The sequence below is a fragment of the Fistularia commersonii genome, chromosome 3, assembly GCF_037954325.1.
Source record: "Fistularia commersonii isolate RoL2024-O1a breed Wild chromosome 3, RoL_Fcom_v1.0, whole genome shotgun sequence".
In the NCBI taxonomy this organism is placed as follows: domain Eukaryota; kingdom Metazoa; phylum Chordata; class Actinopteri; order Syngnathiformes; family Fistulariidae; genus Fistularia; species Fistularia commersonii.
The window spans coordinates 9,779,049-9,799,265 of NC_141286.1; the positions used below are offsets into that span (position 1 = coordinate 9,779,049).

At 48.4% G+C, this 20,217-nt stretch overlaps 1 protein-coding gene across 2 annotated transcripts; it reads left to right on the forward strand.

Moving 5' to 3' along the window:
* The first annotated feature begins 7,653 nt into the window (after positions 1-7,653).
* On the forward strand, positions 7,654-16,404 carry meis3 (myeloid ecotropic viral integration site 3). Of its 2 annotated transcripts, XM_086143564.1 has the most exons (13): positions 7,654-8,149; positions 8,561-8,663; positions 11,253-11,392; positions 11,615-11,789; positions 11,862-11,912; positions 12,000-12,050; positions 12,182-12,331; positions 12,444-12,552; positions 12,874-13,019; positions 13,793-13,869; positions 14,963-15,021; positions 15,100-15,186; positions 15,276-16,404. In XM_086143564.1, the coding sequence occupies exons 2-13, from the start codon at positions 8,652-8,654 to the stop codon at positions 15,473-15,475; spliced, it is 1,257 nt and encodes a 418-aa protein (XP_085999690.1). In that variant the 5' UTR covers positions 7,654-8,149; positions 8,561-8,651; the 3' UTR covers positions 15,476-16,404. The 2 variants fall into 2 exon arrangements, with proteins under 2 accessions (XP_085999690.1, XP_085999691.1); XM_086143565.1 differs by lacking the exons at positions 7,654-8,149; positions 8,561-8,663 and adding an exon at positions 9,126-9,213.
* The last annotated feature ends 3,813 nt before the right edge of the window (positions 16,405-20,217 follow it).

Genomic DNA, 20,217 nt, shown 5'->3' on the forward strand with positions numbered 1-20,217 from the left:
ACAGATATCCTTTTCCGCTGCCGCCCCACTTTTCACCTCCTCCTCATCATCCAGCAGGGCATCACTTGTCTGGACTTTATAAACGCTAGTTTTAGGATCCCCTGTGCTTCAGGGGCATTTCTGCACGGCGCCTCTGTCCTGCATCGAGCACTACTTGACGTGCATTTGGCTTCTAATGCTGTCTGACAATTATCATTACTAATTTTTGTTCAAGAATTTAAATCATTTTCCTCAGAATGCTATGATTTTGCCTGTAGGATCTAACCCCCTGCGTTCATTCATTTATATAGAGACATAAATGTTCACCCTTTCATTCATATGTCATAATGAGTCATAATCCTTTCCCCCTTTCACTCACACATCATCCAGTGACATTCATCATCTCAGACACACAACATTCACACAACTGGACAATTTTTGTGTCTCCAATGCACCTCCTGCATGTATTTGGATTGTGGGAGGAACCCGAGGAACCCCATGCAGCCACAGGGAGAACATTGAGACTCCACACAGGAAGGCCTCCTGTGGGAATCCAACCAGGGACCTTCTTGCTGGGAGGTGATATCCAATGGCCTTTAAAATACTTTACTATCCCAATGAATGGAGCATGCAGATATAGTATATATACTGTTACTCATTGTTGCATTACAGTAATATAGCGCTAAATATCCATCTGTAGTATCAGTCAGCTGCTGGGACTGCCTTTCTTAACTAGGGTGTGATATTGAATCATGTGCGTGTGTGAGAGTGTTACATCACACACACACACACACACACACACACACATACACACACAAACACCACGGCAACATCCTGCATGCTGTTGAATACAAACTGTACATTTATATATTTAGATGTTTTGTTTTCACACTTGATACCAAGCTCCACGGGCTCCACGAGCTTCAGAGACAAACATCTGAAGTGTAGGGCAAACACGTAAAATACTTCATTTTCCAAACCGGGGGCGGAATTAGAACGCCGTCCTAATTTTTCTCACTAAGTACACTAAATGCTGCTTCATAATTTGTCTAATTTGCCTTTCGCAAGGCATCGGGTTGTACTCGCATCAGTACTGCAGAAAAAATACCAAGCAATCTGTGTAATATAGTGCAACACAAAAACAAATGAAATATGAACTTTAAAAAATAAATGCATTGAAATTATTCAAAATTCAGTGTTTATCTGTTCCTGTTACACAGTAATACACGGCTTATAACACAGGATCTGCTAAAATGTAACGCGGTTTTGTAAGGCGCCAATTATTTGTGGGTGAGATGCATTTGTTTTCTCGCCGAATCAACGATGGAACCCCTTTGGGGTTTTAGATTTTGGTAGTTTTTGTTCTCAGCGGTGAATAAAGGTGATGCGTTACGGACTGTAACACTTATCAATGGGGGATTTTTAACACTTAGATAATGGAGAGAGAGTTTTTTTTTCTTTTGCTTAGAGAAAGGTGAGGAAGAGCAGTTGTCCCCCAGGCCATCTGTGTGTGTGTGTGTGTGTGTGTGTGTGTGTGTGTGCGTGTGTGTGTGTGTGTGTGTGTGTGTGTGTAAGGGAGAGGGAGACCTCTCAGTAGGGGGGTCAAAAGTGGAAGGTCGCGACCCTGCTGACCCTGTGGGAGTGGACATCATCAATCAACTGGGGGCTGGACAGGGTAGCAGGAGGGGGACAATCAAACACACACACACGCACACTCACACACACACACACACACACACACACACCTAAATACAGCAACACATGCAGTTTTTAGAGAAAGCCATTTTGCAAACAATTAAAGCAATAAAATAAAGCAAGTCAAATTACATGCACTCTTCACACAAATTAGTGCATGCACATTGTGTGTGTGTGTGTGTTTGCATGTGTGTGTTTCTTGCTTGGTGACGCACACGTGTCCTCGTCCCTGTAACAGATGCTATCGCACAATTGAACATACAGTCGGACAGATGGAAAGAAAGGGAATAAATCCGAGGCACTTTGTTCTCGGCGGCACAGCGCATTTCATCCTGTTTCCAGTTTCCTCTAATCTCTTTGCGATTGTAAATAAGTGTGCACGCACACACACACACACACACACACACACACACACACACACACACACAGACACACACTATCAGGGTTATCAGCCAGTGCTTGCAGAGCGACAGGGCATGCTTTTTCTCTCCCAACATTCCCCCTCCTCCCCCTCCAGCCCTGTCCTGTTGATCAATGAGGAAGTTCTTGGGCCTCGACTATTAATCAGAGCCTATCGGCTATCTGTCCGCCGAGCCAACCAATCACTGCCCTCCGACAGCTGGGCCATGAAAAATGCGGCCTGGTGGGACAGGGAGGTTGGGAACGGGGTCCTGGAGGAGAGGAGGGCGGCGAATGAGCACTCCATCTGATCTGACTCGGGTCACGGCTGCACTTTATGCACTTTACGGTGGATTCTTCGCGTCGCACACACACACACACACACACACACAGATTAACACGCAGCTGAGTGCACAGGTGCATGAAGAAAAAAAATGGTGTTTGCCTCCACCCGGCAGCAGAAAGGAAGGAGTCAGTGCATGTTTATGGAATCCTGCCCCCCCCTGTGTCCACCCGCTGGGGCCTGTTGATCTGCTGTCCAATAATGAGGCCTGCGCTGACGCTTCAGAGCTTCATCAACACGCCGTCATCCCTCTTCTGCATAATCACCACACTCACGCTCATCCATTCACATCTTATTGCCATGATTAGATTATATCTAATGCTATTACACCCGCCTCCCCCCCCCCTTACACTCCACCTCTGCCTCCCCTCGCTCCCCGATCATGGATTTCTTGCAGATCTTATTAGTGTGTGATGCGGGCCAGGTCGCCCACTTTGGATTTATGAACCCCCCAGACTTCTCTCCTTTAATCTCCCCGTCCTCCTCCGCTCCCTTCCCGCATCTGTCCATCCATCATTCCCAGGGTTGGCTGGGCGGAAGAGTATTAATCCCTCCATCCCATCTCTCACCGCTCTGGACAGATGAGGAGGAGGAGGCGGAGGCGGCGGAGGAGGTAGTGGGGGTGAGGATGGGAGATGGGAGGAGTAGAGGGTCGACGACTTCAGATTAGTTTTCATAATATTTCTGTAACATCACCTGGGAGCGAGGAGGGGGATGCATGCAGATTTACTCCATCAAAGGTCAGCGCCGTTTCAACAGGTAGCAAGGCGAGGAGAGGCCGGCGTGCAACCACCAACACCACCGGGATGTGACGGGACAAGTGTGCTGCAAGGTGAGGGGATGAATGTGTGAGCGTGTGTGTGTGTGTGTGTGGGGGGAGGCTACGTTTACGCGCCTACGTTCTGCAAGGAATTCAGCGCGCGGCGTGGAATCAAATGAATCCTACTCAGAAACACAGAGGAATGAAGAGAATGTGAAATAAACCTCTGGCCAGCCGGTCCCGGGTGAAACCGACTACCCCCCCCCCCCCAGCCCCATCCAAGCCTTTGCACTGACAGGTAGATTAAGGGGCGTGATAGATGCCCCTCTCCGTATCTCCCTCTCTCCATCTCCTTCCCCTCCCTCCGCCCTTTCCCTCCCCTCCATCCATCATGGCGGCTGGTGTAATTGCGGCTGCGTGGGGCTGGCAGAGGGAGCCTCCATCCATCTCCTTAACAACAAACAGTCAGGAGGACGGATGGCGCTGTGCTCCTCACTTAATCTCCATCTATACTGGGGAGGGCGGAGGTGTAGGGGGGGGTTAGAGGGGATGGAGGAGAAGAAAATAACAGGAGAAATTCAGTGTTGTCTGGCTGTAAACAAAAAAGGGGGGATGGCGGTAGTTGGAACTGGAGGGAAAGATGGCGGAGGCGAGGGCCGGGCGTTTTTCGGCGCGAAGAGATAGAAAGCGGTAAGAGTTACTTGGGGGGGTTCGAGGAAGGAGGGGGTTTGAGAAAACGGGGCGCAGGAGCAGGTCCATGAGGGTGGATTTTCTGGGCGAGCGTGCCAGTGGAGGGAGGGAGGGAAAATTTATGTCCATGCAACCAGATGACCCAGAAACTGGAGAGGCTCAGACTCATAAAAATCCACTCTGTACCCCCCTCCACCCTCACAACTGCCCCCCCAGTTTTACCCCTCTGTTGTTTTCCCCCTGCCTCCCCGTCTCCCTTTACTTCCCCTTAAACCCGCCGTCGTGCCAAGCGGGGCGGTGGAGGGTCAGCGCGCTATGATGTTCTGGACGGTTGAGTGAGGTTCCTCAGAGGTCACAGCAGCCATATTTTCTTTATGGCGGAGTCACCGGAGTCAACAAGCCCCTGGGGCGAGAGGCCCTCCGGGGGCTGAGGCCAGCAGGCCGCCGGGGGCCGAAGCCAACGGGCCGCGGCTGAGCTTTCGTTCGCCCCGTCAAAAGAGCTGGTAACGTCCTGAGCGCAGCTCCGACGCGCCGCCTCCGTTTTTTTCCCGGGAAAAAACACACATGTGCAATGTAGAAGGATAAACGACACATGCATGGGCAAGCACCCGCGCGAAAACACACACACAGAACCTCACTCTCCTCTTGTTGCTTCCTGTTTTCTAGCCACGGGATCGACCTGCAGCTCTGGAGAGGATGATCTTGACACTGACTCACTTGCATGCAACTGAAAAAAAACAAAAAAAACAACCTTAGACACATGGTGCTGTGCACGACGGTGGTCCATTGTCACGATCACGTTTGCATGCTTGTGCAACTCCAGAAAGTCACCGGGTCTCGACGGGCGGCGAGGAGCCAGCACTAGAGCCAAGACAGGAAGTCACAAGTGGTTGCAGCAAGTGCAGGGCTGGAGGGGGGTTCGAACACACATACACATGCACACATGCACACACACAACCGAAAAAACAAAAAAAACAGCGCTCCCAACTACTTTGAACTAAGCTGAGAGTTATCACTCAAACAGGGGGTGCATTTGGCGCTATCGATCACCCGCCAACATGGCTGCTGCAGGTCACTGGGGGGAGGGGTCCACCAACTAAAAAAATTGTATAAGTAGTAATTTTGCCTCAAAAATGTGCTTCAAAATTTAAAGAGTACTGATCAATTTACCGTGTTATTATTTTCCATCTTTATCTCATCAATGTTATATTTGGTTATTTGATATACATGGCACACTTCCACATAAATCACAGGAAAATGACAAATTATATAACTAACTACATGAAAATATAGTATTTGAAGTAAAAGAACTGCAAGAAATACAAGCACAAATGCCAAAATCAGTGTACTTGGTACTACTTTTTCAACTTTTCAGCACAAACTTCACAACAAATGTGGCCTTAACACTTGACTCCATTAACATATAAAGGTGTTTCTGCACCCCCGCCTCTAAAGCCCGGTGTGCGTGTGTGGACGTCACGTGACCGCGCACCGTTTCCGGTTTGGATTCTCGTGAGAAAAAAAATCGGGATTAATACCAAATAATCCAAGGGATGATACAGAACAGGGGGGGGGGGGGGGCGCTGTGATCACCCCCGCGGGAAACTCTCCACCCGCAGCCTCCCCCCGCGGGGTTGAAAGACCCCCGGCCGTAGAAGCTGTGCTTCAGCGGCCCCTCGGTCGCAGCCCACGCCGCCCAGGGCGCCTCGCGGGCCGGCCCGCTGCGCCCCGCCACGCCGCCGCTCATTGAAGTGCGGCCGCCTGTTGGCCCCGCTCAGCGGGGCCCGGTGGGGGCGGCGGGCGGCCCCTCGGGGATTATTATGGTACTGAGGTGTCATTTACAACACAAGACCGAGGAGAAAAAGACCCCCAGCACACACACACACACACACACACACACACACACACACCTTTCTTCTCTTCCTTCGTTAAAATGCAACAGAATGGTTTTGTTTTTCTGTTTTCTTTTTTCTTTTTAATTAACAAAAGGAGGGTCAAAGTGAGGGAGGTGAGGGGTGGAGGGGTATTTGGTTGGGGGGGGGGTGTTGTATTTTAGGGAGCATCAAAAGGTGTGACCCCCTAATGAAGAAAAGCAAAGAAGGGACAATGAAAAGGTTAATTTCACGTCATCACGCACGCTCCTGACTTATTTATGACCCGCAACTTCGTCGCGCTGAAAATGAAAAGCCTCCCAATTAGCCTTCAGAATAAAAGCTTTCCGTTACACACTTAATTTGATTATTTACATAGATATGTACATATATATATAAAATATAAAATTGCAATAGATAAAAATGTATATACTGTATGTGTCTGCGGATATATGTGAATGTGTGTAAATGTATGTATTTACATTCATAAATGTAAATGCATGTACATACATTCATACATTTATACACATATGTGCATGTCTATGTGTGCTAAATTATATATTACATTTATAATTAACTACATATATATATTTAGTATATACACATACATACAAACATAAACAAATTAATACAAACATGTATGCATATATAACTACACATGTACAGGGATATAAACACACAAACACAAATACCCATATACACACATACATAAAAAATACATACATACCAATATACATGCACACACACACACATAAATACATACATACATACATATCCACACAAACACACATATATACATACAAACATGTATGTATATATAACAAAACATGAATGCATTTGTGTATGTAGCCTCTACATACAAACACACCCCCATACATACACAAGCACACATTATATATATACATTATGTATGTAACATCATTGTATGCACATATATAAATTTCCCAAGTTGGGAAAATCAAAGGAATATTCTATTCTAGTTTATTCTACAAACTATTACACAAACATATAACCATACACATAACCACACATATATGCATTTGCGTATATCGCCTATATATACTTTAACACACACACACACAAATACCCACATACATATATACACACATATATACATACACACACATATGCACACACACATAAATACCTACGTACATACATATGTATATGTATATATAAATATAAAATTTAGTCTGAGAGTTTAAAACCCAAATGTTTTGTTTTATTTTATAGGCTAACTAGGATCCATTTTTACACACACACACACACACACACACACTCACACACACGCACACACACATACATATATATATATATACAGTATATGTATATATGTATATATATGTATATACATATATATATACACACACACACACACACATATATATATACACACATGTACACACACCTGCACATAAATATGACCCATTTAAGCGTCTTAAGCGTCTTTGTGTACCTTGAAAAGCGCTATACAAATCGTATGTATTATTATCATTATTATATGTACATACATACACACACATACATATAATGGATATAATTCAATTTCAAGAGACTCTTATTTTGAAGGCTTATTGGGAGGCTTTTATTTTGTTATATACCTATCATTAGTCTGAACCCAAAGCTTTTATTTTGAAGGCTAATTACGAGGCATTTAGTTTTTATATATGAAATATATATAAATGCAAAACACAAACACACACACACACGCATTCATATTTAGATATTTTTTGAAATTCAAGTGATGGGCGATCGGAGGCGGGAACGTAGGGGTGATGGAGGAGCGATAGCAGCACGGAGAAGCGAGATAAAGGGAACGAAGGAAGAAGAAGAGGAGGAGGAAGAGGAGGATTCTTCTTCGGTGGCGTTTGTGTGATAAGGAGGAGGAGGAGTAACGGAGGAAGGGGAGGAGGAGGAGGGATGGAGGGAGGGGGCAAGAGACCCCGTCGCGTTTTGACCCTCCGAAACCTCCCCACACACCGCCACCATCACCGCTCCTCCTTCTCCTCCTCCTCTTCCTCCTCTCGGGGCTGAAAACACCATCGCTCATTCCCACCGGTGACATTTTCCAGCCCGTCGCCGCACGGACAGCGAGCAAGAGGAGCCAAAAAGGACGGTGCAGACGCCCTCGACCCTCCTCCTCTTCCTCATCCTCCTCTTCTTCTTCTTCTTCTTCTTCTTCCTCCTCCTCTTCCTCCCACGGCAACCAGCATCCCGAGTCGGCCGGAGAGGCGCACCAGGCGGGCGGGAGGCGAGGCGCTGCAGGCGGACGCCGCTTCTCTACATTCCCCCCCTCCTCCTCCTGGATTGGGGAAAAAAAAAAAACCCAAAACCGGACGGGACCTGGAGGGGAGGAAGAGGAGGGGGGAGGAAGAGGAGGCTCGGACGGGACCGGAGACGACTGACGCTTCGGTGGGAGATTTTAATCCTTAAAAAAAAAAAAACACAAAAACAAACCGTGCCGACAGTGTTATTAGCATGTAATAGCAGCCGGGTTGTGTAATAGCGCTTATTACCGCTCTGCTTTTTTTTTTTTTTTTTTTGCTAAAACAAATAGAAACATCACGCGTGGAGAGCAACGTGGCGTGAAGGCGACGTCTCCAATCTCTAATTTCTAATCCCGTTATGCTGTGATAGACGGGGAGGGGGGGGGGGAGCTCCCACGGCCACGGAGCAACCCGTCGCTCGCGTTATTTTAATTCAATTTTTTGTTTTTCTTTTTTTTTCCACGCCGCATGTCCAACGTTTTGCACGCAGAAATGTGGAGAATAAATCCACACATCCCGTGTATTTATTTTTATTTTTTATTATTTTCCTCCCCAGGACCGGGGGAGGGGGGGCAGGGGAGCGGAGCTCGCTGGACTAGCCGAGCAGCGCATCATCATCTCCGGGGGAGCACCGGCTGTCGGGTCGCATGGAGAAGAGGGTAGGTGGTTGTTGTTATTGTTATTGTTGTTGTTGTTGATATTGTTGTGCAGCTGATGTTGTTATCGTTGTTATAAGCGGCTAAAACCCCGAATATGAACTTAAATCTGCAAACATAACCACCGAATTCTCCACGGAAAACCCCACTAGGCCCGGGAGGAAACACACAAATGGACTCTGATACACACACACACACACACCTAAACACACACAGTACTCTTGTGCACCCCCCCCCTGCAAAAAAAAACAAAAAAAAAAAAAAAAACCTACCCTCCGTTATTACACCGTTATTACACCCATTTCTCCCTGGGCGCTGCAAAGTTAAGTTATCGGATAAATATATCGATCGCGCACGCGCTGCTGCGGATACGCCGAGCTGCATATTGAAAACGTAAATATTTTGAAAAATCAGAAAAAAAAAATAAAAATAGATATTCCTATTTAGAAGTGTGACGTCAGGCTATTACAATGGTCAGGGTTTGGATAGACGCGTAGGTCATTAGGAGGAGGAAGAGGAGGAGGAGGAGGAGGACAGGCGGCTCTTCAACTCGGTAAGTAGGTCAGTTTTTTTGCTACAGTGATTCGGAGGCATGGCGGCAGAGGAGGAGGAGGTGGAGGAGAAGCAGCCGGAGACCTCAGAGTGCAAAGGAGCAATTAGAGATGTTAAAAGTGTGTGTGTGTGTGTGTGTGTGTGTGTGTGGAGGGTGGGAATCAGTGCTGTTTGGGGAAAAAATAATACACCGCAACGCCTACACACACTTTCTTTTCCCACACACATTTGGACACCAAACTTACACACACACATTTCAAACTAGTCAGTAGTAAGTAATTGGGAATAAGCTCCCGATAATGTCGAGGCCCTTGGATTCGGAATTTTAAATTACACTTTTTAATGAAAATAACAACGATAATAATGATAAATAATAATAATAATAATATGTTATGGTGTGTTGGAAATTCTCTTTTCAGCTGTGTGACCTTTGACCCTGAAAAGGCGCTGTTGTGAATAAGTAATTAAAGACAAACCAGCTGCTCGCATTCGGTCACCGGTTACTAAAAGGTTCGTTACTCGTTACCAGCAGTGTAATAAAGTTAAGGGGGGAAGTTAACGGCATATTTAAGGGGAAATGCTTCTGGCCGTTGCGATCGAACCCTTGGACCCTCCCCGATTTGAGTGTTTTGAGTCCGGCGGCCGGCCGCCCGAAGGCCCGCTCCGGCCTGACCGGCACTGGAGTGTGTGGGTCCTGATGGAAACCTGTTAAGAGGGCCTGTTTACCAGCCCTGCGACTTTAGCAAAAGAAATAAAAGGAGGCTGTGGGGGTCCGCGGGTGGGTGGGGGGGTCTGGGTGAATATTCCCGGAATTTCTCATCTCGACTCGTATGCTTTGATCCGCTGGACGCGCGGAAATCCGATAGGAGCGCAAAAAGGGAGACGCGCAATCCGATAGCGGCGATTGTGTTAATAGCCGGGGGCCTCCGTCAGGCTGGAAGGTGTCCCCGGCACCGGGGTGGGGGTGGGGGTCGTGGGGGGATCCAGCAGGTGCTTTCTCTGATCCCGGTCAGCCATATGGGACTCTGGAATAAAACAATTTGATAAGCCGTTTTTAGGACAGCGGGGTCCGGGGACCTCCAGAGGGCCAGGGTGGTGTATGAAGAGGAATAATGTGATTTCTCCATTATTAATTCCCTGAGGTCAGCGGAGAAAAGACACTAATTGCGTTTAGGGTCGGGGAGTGTGCATGTGTGTGTTTATGTATGTGTGTGTGTGTGCCTGTGCGGGGGTTCAATGGCTTTGTCCATGTACTGAAGATTCGAATCATTCGGGGGGCGTTTTCCACGGTGATGGTGGCGGCGGTGCTGCAGTAAATCATCACCCCGTGTTGGGAGACGAAAAACCTGCGCTAAGCAGACCATAACTTTTACAACCCGGGTAAAGCAAAGGTGTGCGGGCCCTCAGTGGGCGAGGAGTTACGTGTGTGTTCACGGTTGATGATGGTGTGTGTGAGTGTGTGTCGGGGTGCCAGGGAGGCGGGGAGGGGGGGGGGTAGGGTCACTGCACGGCTCCCGTCTAGTCTGAGCTTCAGGAGGGAGGAGACGAAATTAGCTGCTACAGGCATCCTGTGCATCTCCAAGGACCTCACACACACACACACACACACACCTTCTTCTCCGCCACCATTTGCAAACACACTTTTCAGGAACTACGAAAGAACTGGGGAAAAAAAACAGCTAAATCACCAGAAAAGTGTGCATCAAGGTGTGAGCACACAACACAATCAGTCCTTGAATCTGTCCACACACACACACACACACACACACACACACACACACACATACACACTCTGGGGACATACAAGCGCTGCATTGTAATAGAAAGATTTATGCCTTTCAGCATATTGATTTTTTGCTTACATTGTTTGCTTTGCTAGCAGTGATTAATAACTAGGGTTTTTTCCCAGCGTGGATTCGGTTTCATGGAAACTGCGGACACACCCGCATTCGTCTGGATTTCCATTTTATCCAAATCACTTATTTCATATCTGTACACAACCTGTGGACGATGCCCTGATGTTTTGCTGTCTCCCCTCAGTATGAAGAGCTGGTGCACTACTCAGGGTCGGAGGCCATGTCGATGGGGGTGTACGGCGACGACGTCCGGCCGCTACCGCCCTCGCAGTACGGAGCCGCCATCCCCGACTCCCTCAAACACCACAAAGACCAGATCTACGGGTGAGCGTATCTGCATACGTGTGTGTGTGTGTAACCCTAGATGCACCGCACACACACTTACACATACACACTCTCAACGGATTAGCGTGTATTTGCTTTCCAGCCTGTGACGAAGTCTACATGCGAATTAACCGCTGTAGATTTCATGAATACTATCAATTTTTTTTATGAATGGATGGTGTGTAAACAATGTGTTAATGCTCAGTGTGTGTGTGTTTGCAGTCACCCGCTGTTCCCACTGCTGGCCTTAGTTTTCGAAAAGTGCGAACTCGCCACCTGCTCGCCGCGTGACTCCGCCTCCCTGTCGGCCACATCCCACCTGCCCGGCATGACGGGCCATGGCGATGTGTGCTCCTCGGAGTCCTTCAATGACGACATTGCTGCGTTTGCCAAACAGGTGAGTGACGCCGCCATCGGCCCTCCGTCTCTCCTCCGACCCCATCGGTGATGCTTTCCCTCTGTGCGGCAGATCCGTTCGGAGAAGCCAATATTTTCCTCCAACCCTGAGCTGGACAACCTGGTATGTTGCCAAGCCGCCTCACATCACGCCACGCCAATGCACGCTTTAGCAGAATAATAAAAACATGCCTTCTCCTCCTCACACAAGATGATCCAGGCCATACAGGTTCTTCGCTTTCACCTCTTGGAGTTGGAGAAGGTAAATGGAGTCGTCTCGATTATTTTCCCAAATTTCTTTTGCGTGTTTGAACCAAGCTCCGGCTTCATCTAGCATATCAAGCTAATCTACGTTTGCACGTAAGCTCAGGTATTTCACGTGTGTCTCCTCAGGTGCACGACCTGTGCGACAACTTCTGCCACCGATACATCACCTGCCTGAAGGGCAAGATGCCCACTGACCTGGTCCTGGACGAGCGGGAGGGCGGGTCCAAGTCCGACATGGAGGACTTCACTGGCTCCTGCACCAGCCTCTCGGAGCAGGTGAGGCGGGCGGAGAAGTTCCATCGCTCACCCGCCTTCAAATAACGACCCGGAGCTCCACGACTCATTATCTTCCCTCCTCCATCTCCGTCTCCGTCTCGTTTTTCTGCAGAACGCGTCGTGGCTACGGGAGCCAGACGAATGTGCCACCACTCCCTTGGGAACGCCGGGCACCTGCGGCCTGCCTTCGCACAGCACAGCGGACAACTGCAGCGACACAGGTGCACACACACACACACACACGCACACACACACACTATATCTGTGCATTTCTGAGTGGAAACTTCTTCACACTGCAGGAATGAACGTAGGTGTGTTTAGTGAACATTTACAGTCATATCCAGACCCATTTCTGATACATAAAACCAATTAGTGTAATTAGGTGTTTCATTAATGTGTTATTGCAAGCAGAGTGGAGATATTGATGAAATAGCTTATCAGAGTAGAAGTTCCTGTTATGAAAAAAAAAAATGTAATCGGATTACCGGTCGTGATAAGTCATACGTGCTCAGTTTGATGTGGTCGTCACCCCCCTCCTGCAGGTGACGGTCTGGATGCCGGCGTGGCCTCGCCCAGCACTGGAGAGGAGGATGAGTCAGACAGAGAGAGAAGGAACAACAAGAAGAGGGGGATCTTTCCCAAAGTGGCCACAAACATTATGAGAGCATGGCTCTTCCAGCACCTGTCGGTGAGAAACGCCGCCGCTGCCGCTGCTACAGAATCGCCGGCTTGGGCTGCAACAAAAATTAACAAAAGAGGGGATTTAGTGTGAGGTGAAACACGGCAGGGAAAGAGAGAGTGTGTGTGTGTGTGTGTGTGTGTATGTGTGTGATGGAGGTCAATTAAATTAAATGAAAATCCAGGGGATTAAGTGATTATGCGAATATGCTGGCTGTTGAACGGCAGTGGAAGTGATAGAAATGGAGTGAGTAATTGTTAGCGAGGTGGTTAGATCGGTAATGAGCGACTAAATGAGGCGGGCCAAATGTTGCTCCACTCCAATTGTTACAGCGTGTGTGTGTGTGTGTGTGTATGAGGTGAAGACCAGAGCGCAGATGTGCGTCAGATGCGAGGTCATCAGTATTCACCCCTGGATTTCGGCTCCGCTCTGGATTTCAGAGCTCCGGGTCGAACCTCAGTTGAGGCTGATGTTTCATGGAGGCTGTGGAAACACTGCGAGTGTGTGTGTGTGTGTGTGTGTGTGTGTGTGTGTGTGTGTGTGTGTGTGTGTGTGTGCGTTTTGAAGCCTTTGAAAAGCCTTGAGAACCTGAAGGGCTGTCTGTGTAGCTTGTGGAGTTTAAAAAGCTACTATTCTCCCTCCTCGGGCATGTTAGCACGTTAGCATGTTAGCTCACTAACAGAACCTGCGGATTAGTGGCGGCATCAGATCTGGTTAAGAAAAGACAGACTTTATGCAGAAACTCTTAAACAGAGGAGATGGCACTGTTTGTCCCCCTCCAGCACCCATACCCGTCTGAGGAGCAGAAGAAACAGCTGTCACAGGACACGGGCCTCACCATCCTGCAAGTCAACAACTGGTCAGTCAGCAAACGGCACTTTGAACCTTCTCGGGAACCTTATGAACATCATAGGAACATCTTGGGAACATCTGGGGAACATCTTGGGACCACCTTAGGAACGTATGAGATGCAGGTCAGGAACATCTAAGGAACACCTTGGGAACCATAGGCACAACCACAAAGTCAACAGGAATACTCAGAGAACACCATAGGAACACACCAGAAATACCCTGGGAACACGTTAGGAACATCTTCGGAACATCACAGGAAGTCATCATCCTACAAAGTCCGAGGAACACCATAGGAATACTTCAGGAACACCCTGCAAGGTAATCAGGAACACCCGAGGAGCATCCTAGGAACACCTTAGAAACCTAAGGACCATCTGAGGAATACTCAAAGAACTACTAAGGAACACATTAGGAACATCCTTGAGCTGGTGAGCTGGTGCTGTGAGTTTCCACAGGCAGAGAAGATCCAGCAGCTCCAAGCTCATAGAAAACAGAAGAGCAGATCAATAATCAGAGTATTTACTGCACCCAAAGTCACCATTAACTTTGAGGGCTCATGCACACACACACACACAGACACACACCTAGCATGTAGTCACGTGGTTGATTTGTTAACATCATGAATTACATGTTTGAATTATATTTTTATCTTCGCTACACACACACAAACACATGCTCACAGACACGCAAACGTACGCGTGCGGTGACCTGATCGATGGGGATCAATCAATTATGGCGTCCGATCGATCCCTCGGCCCTGAAAGGGTTAAAGTGCTTGTAAAAGGGAAAAGGTTAACAGGCTGCAGTCAGTCTGAGCATTAACGTTCCCTCCCCTCTCTTTCACTTCCTCCTCCCTCGTCTCTCCCACCCTCCACCCATCCCTCTCTTTCTCTCCACTCCCTCTTTCCCTTTCTCCCTATCGTTCTCTCTCTCCATCACGCCCCCCCTTCCTCCCTCTTTCCCGTTCACCCCCCTTCCTCCCTCCATTTTTCTCCCAACCCCATTTCTTTCCCTCTTTCCCTCCTCATCCCCCATTCCCTTTCTTCCTAACTCTCCATCCCACTTTCCCTCCCCCTTCCTCCATTCTCTCCCACCCCCAGGTTCATAAACGCCCGTAGAAGAATCGTGCAGCCAATGATCGATCAGTCCAATCGCTCAGGTGAGTACTGTCCTCCCCCTTTCCTCCCCTCTTGGTCGCCACCGCTGATCTAACCGTGTCCCTGTTGCTGTTGTTCAGGTCAGGGTGGCCCCTACAGTCCGGAGGGCGCGGCCCTTGGGGGCTACGGGCTGGACAGCCAGACCCACCTGGGCCTCCGCACCGCAGGTAAAAACCGCTGCGCGCCGCCGCACTCCTCTGGTTCTACTGCAGAAGCTTCAGCCGTCCCCATCCTCCTCTTCCCCCTCCTCCTCCAGGTCTCCAGGGGATGTCCTCCCTGCAGGGCGACTACCCCGGCGCCCTGCTGTCCCAGCCGGGCTACCCTCCCCACCCGGGCCCCTCCCTCCACCCATACCCGGGCCCGCACCCCCACGCCGCCATGCTGCTCCACCCACCGCCACACGCCATCCCGGCAGAACCGCTGCTCGCGCAGGGACTGGACATACATGCACACTAGCTGAGGGAGGATGCGTGTTCATGTGTGTGTGTGTGTGTGTGTGTGTGTTGGTTTGAGCGCGTGCATGTCTGGCCGAGTGTGATGATTCATACGTTACACTATTTAAAGAGAAAAAAAACAAAACGCATTTGCTCTGAAGGTTTACATTCCCCCGTAAAGAAGAAGGACCTTAATGTAGCTGTTACACACACACACACATACACACACACACAAACATACATACACACACATACACATGCACAGAGCCAGATCCCACAGGTTTAAGCCATACCTCTCTCTTGAGTAGAAGTGCTTCCTCCTCTCCAAAATGTCTCCGCTGTGTCCTGTGGGTGAGACACATGCTTTAAGAACTACGTTTCCCATCATGCCTGCTGCACTACAATGCTGCACCGCCAAAAAACAAACAAAAACAACTGGACAAGTATTTAACCACGGCGTTACCGGCTGTACTCGCCGACCTCTGACCCCCCCCACCCCCTCATGTTCCTGTCTTCCTGCACACGTGACTGACACACACACACACACACACACACACTTTATTTAAAGGTGATTTTTTTTTTTCTTATTCTATTTTTATATTTATGTGTGCCACCACATGCTAAAAATGTTAGCGCTCTTCCTCGGCATGAAGCTAAAACACTATGAATGACTTCCGGTCTGCCTCGCTCCTTCGCACCACTGACCTCCTTGATACCGACGGGTGTCCGCTACCTTGGGGATTTTACACACACACACACACATACACACACGCAAAGTTCTGTAAGCATTTTCCAGTCGATGTTTGTCCGCGGCGGCATCGCGAGGGGAGCCACAGCCAAAGGACTCTTCTCCACTCCCCCTTCGCTCCGCTGCGCTCAGACCTTCCTGAATGATGGATGGAAATAATACAGTTATGGTCAAATAATTAAAAATGTTTTTGTTTTTTTGTAACACGTGTCGACGGGTCATCTGTGTATTTGTGTGTGTGTCCGTCTGAATCTCTTGTCGCAGGAGGCCATTGTTTTCCCCCTCACTTACACTTTTGTGTGTGTCTGGTTAAAACGATTACCATGGTAACAAGCTGAGAGACAGACGGTGACATATAGCGAAAGAAAAAAATGGGAGATTTGCGAGTTCCTCTGTCATGGTTCTTCATTCTGACACGTTCTCCATTACCCTGGCGGTCATGGAGAACGCGGAGAACGCGACTCCTTCATGGGAGTTCAAACTCATGGTGAACTCCGGTCCAAGCCAAATACGCCCATCGGGGTTTGAAAATGAATAAATAAAAATTTTCTCTAATCACAAGTCGCATCTGCCTCCCGGCCCCGTTGCTGTGGAGGCCATTTTATTCTCAACTAGCGCTTTTAGTTCTAGCAGAGGGTGAGAAAAACCACCTGTTCTGCAGAAAAGGAAAAGGATGAGTGTGGGAGATTAGCATCTTGAGAAGGGGTGGGAGGGGGAGTCATTGGGGGGCAGCGGCAGGTCTGTGTGTGTGTGTGTGTGTGTGTGTGTGTGTGTGTGTGTGTTTTGGGCAGGTATAGCAACACAAAGCTAATCTGGTGATTGCAATCATCTCCTCCATTCTTCACGACTCCCCCTCCTCAGCTTGTTCACCACCCAAATAAACATCCATAACAAAACCTGAACCTCCACCCCCCCACCCCCCCGAGCCTCACCCTGCCCCCCAGTTCAGCCCGAAGCTGGGAGGTGGTAGTGGTGGTGGGGGGTGGGGGTCAGGGGCCGCAGTTCAAACGGGGGTTAACAGGAAATGGCCGTTCTCCACGGCGCTCAGGTCTCGACCCCGGCGTCCCCTCCGCTCCTCATTTCTCTTTGTCCCTCACCCCCCCAACCCCAGCTCCCACCCCCCCCTTTCACCTCCTCTCACACAACAGAGCACTTTTGTTCGCTTGCCGATGATGTAACGGGCCTCTGGCTTTAAAATTAGAAAATGCAACGTTCCCTGGAGATCCTGGTCAGGGTCGGGAGGGGTTCTTCGAATTCCAAAATCCAGACATAAATCCCGGTTTATTTCTATGGCGCTAGAATAAAACTCTGCATTTGAGTATTTTCCCCTCAATTTTAGCCACGACCTTTGACCCTGATGTTGCGGTACCGATCAGAATTGGCAAAGGAAAGAGAAGAAACCACCGCCATTTTTATTTTACCCGTTCGGTGAGGTAAATAAAATCGAAAGGGTCGACTTTGGAACGAAACCAAACATGGTGGCGAGACCCTGCCCTGCAGACACTGTTTTTTAAAATTAGAAATCACAGTCTAGCTTTTCCACCAGATATCGCCACGACCGCGCTGTCTTCCCCATTACGGCACACACTCCCCGCCGGGTCATTTCCTTGCCGACTCCCAAAGCTTTGGGTCGGCCGAGCAGCTGCATCCTTCACACACCAGCGCCGGATTCTCCGCAACATGGCGCCGCGTAAAAATCAACCTTTATGTTGATAATTCACGTGAATGTGTGTGGAATATGTTATGTCGTGTGTGTGTGTCACCGTGCAAGATTCTTTTTGCATGAATTTGTGTTATAGTGATAACCGGGTCCAGTTGTGCGTAGTGACGGCGTGCGTCGTCGTCCAGCGTCAGACACACTTGTCCATATTTCCCAGAGTGTGTAATTTTGGGGTTCTTATTACCTCTCTGTCATTTCCTGCCACCCGCCAGTTTTTTGATGCAAAATGAATACCTGTGTGTGATGTGTTTCAAAAAAAATGGTCGTGCGTTAGCATAAATATGCAGTGTGTGTGAGAAAGCATGTGTGCGTGAGGAGGGGCGACTCCGTCGGTCATTAATCATTCAATTACACACCTGTCAGAGTTCAGACAAGTGGGAGGGGAGTGGAGAGGGTTGAGGGAGGGAGGATGGGGGGTAAATAAGCGAGTGGGAGGTGAAGAGAAAGAGAAAGGAAGAGGGGGATGACAGAAAAGAGGATGAGGAAGGTTGGAGAGAGGGATAGGTTTTATTGCAGGGTGAGTGAAATGTGCGTGACGGGGGAAAGCTGCTGGGGCGGGAGGCCGGAGTCGGACGGACAGAGAGACAATGAGAGAGAGTGAGAAAACAAGAGAGGGAGTGATAGAAAGAGCAGCCTGACTTTCCACGGCCTCTGACCGGATTCAGCCCGATTCATTAAACCCCAAACCTGGCCAGAGTGATTATCGGAGAGCTGCCGCAGCGGCTGATTTGCCGCCGCCCGACGACATTATCATTTATTTAGGGCCGTTTTTCTTTCCCGGCGAGTGACTTTGAATTTATTATTCACACCCCCTCCCCTTCTCACATTAGCAAAACACTACATTACAAAGTGAAACATCATCATTTTCTTTTCTTTTTTTCAGGGGTGAGGGAGATTATATGGGGTGGGGGGGGGGTCTAAACGTAAAATAAATAGATTTATATGAAATTATATGAAATTATTGTATTTTTTTCTAAAATGGGATTTTTTTTTATTCATCCAAAATGGAAAACAAACATTTGTAATGATTTTCTTGTGTTGCTTCTGCTAATACAGTACTGTATATGTTAGGTGTTTGCGCGCACACACACACACACACACACACACACACACACACACACACACACACACATATGCAAGCGCTTTCCTGTGTGTATATGTGTGAGTGTATGTGTGCACACGTCTGTGTTTGTGAGCGTGCACTACTTCTCTCCATGATGATTTTGCTGCAGTACCTCGAATGCCTCAGGGCACAGCCATCTGTGGCCCCCCCTCCCTAATTTCACACACACACACACACACACACACACACACACACACACACACACACACACACACACACAGTGTACTTCAGTGCCGTCATCACCGCCATATATCTAATTTATGGCTATGGTGAGTGCGTTACATACACTCATGTATGCATAATATATCACATATGAAAGGGGGTGAGGGTGGGGTGAGTTTTGGGGGTGACACCTCTCTCTGGACAGAAAATGCCCCCGCCCCCCACTTCCTTAAATTTTACCCAGTCTATGTGTCTGACAGATAGAAGTGTATTTTCAACGCGTGCTGCTTCCTCACCAAACGCAACTAAACTGATAAAGTGAGGCAAGTATATATATATGTGTGTGTGTGTGTGTGTGTGTGTGTGTGTGTGTGTGTGCGCGCACGAGCAGGCCCAGCTGTTTCCGAGCTTGACATCGACATGCAGGCAGAATGCCAGATGTCTCATTAGGCAAATTTGATTGGCTCAGGCATTAACAATGCAGCAATGAGACGGTTCCATATGCGTATACATGTATACGGTGTGTGTGTGTGTGTGTGTGTGTGTACATTAACATAAGGCCCCCCGTATGATTATTTACATGTGTCCGCAGCCAATGTATATGCATTCATTTAAGTGTTATAAAAACACACTGTTGATGATACTAAGATACCAAACACATTCATTACATGTGACATTGAAATATTATAGTAAAACTAGAGGTTTCAAAGCACGAGCGCCGGCGGCAAAGAACCGGACGAGCCCTCAGGGTACGAGACATGGAGCCTGTTTTTCTCTGCTATTACTCTTGGCGGTTCACAGGGCGGTGACCGGCGGGAAAAATGACAATGAAACAGATGATTGATACTTTGGCGATACTATATTAGGGCGACAATGTATCACATTACCCCGGTGATGTCACCACGTGGTTGCTGTCGACCACATAGTTCGTGGTATTTACCCTTTCAATTTCAAATCATTAACTTACCAGCTGTGAAACAGCCTCCCGAAACAGAGGAGGATATTAGCGTG

What these genes read in the sequence shown, in the direction of transcription:
- meis3 (XM_086143564.1), top strand. An exon ending in GGACAACTGCAGCGACACAG is followed by an intron (nt 12,553 to 12,873) that starts GTGCACACACAC and finishes CCCCTCCTGCAG; the next exon opens with GTGACGGTCTGGATGCCGGC. An exon ending in CCTGGGCCTCCGCACCGCAG is followed by an intron (nt 15,187 to 15,275) that starts GTAAAAACCGCT and finishes CTCCTCCTCCAG; the next exon opens with GTCTCCAGGGGATGTCCTCC.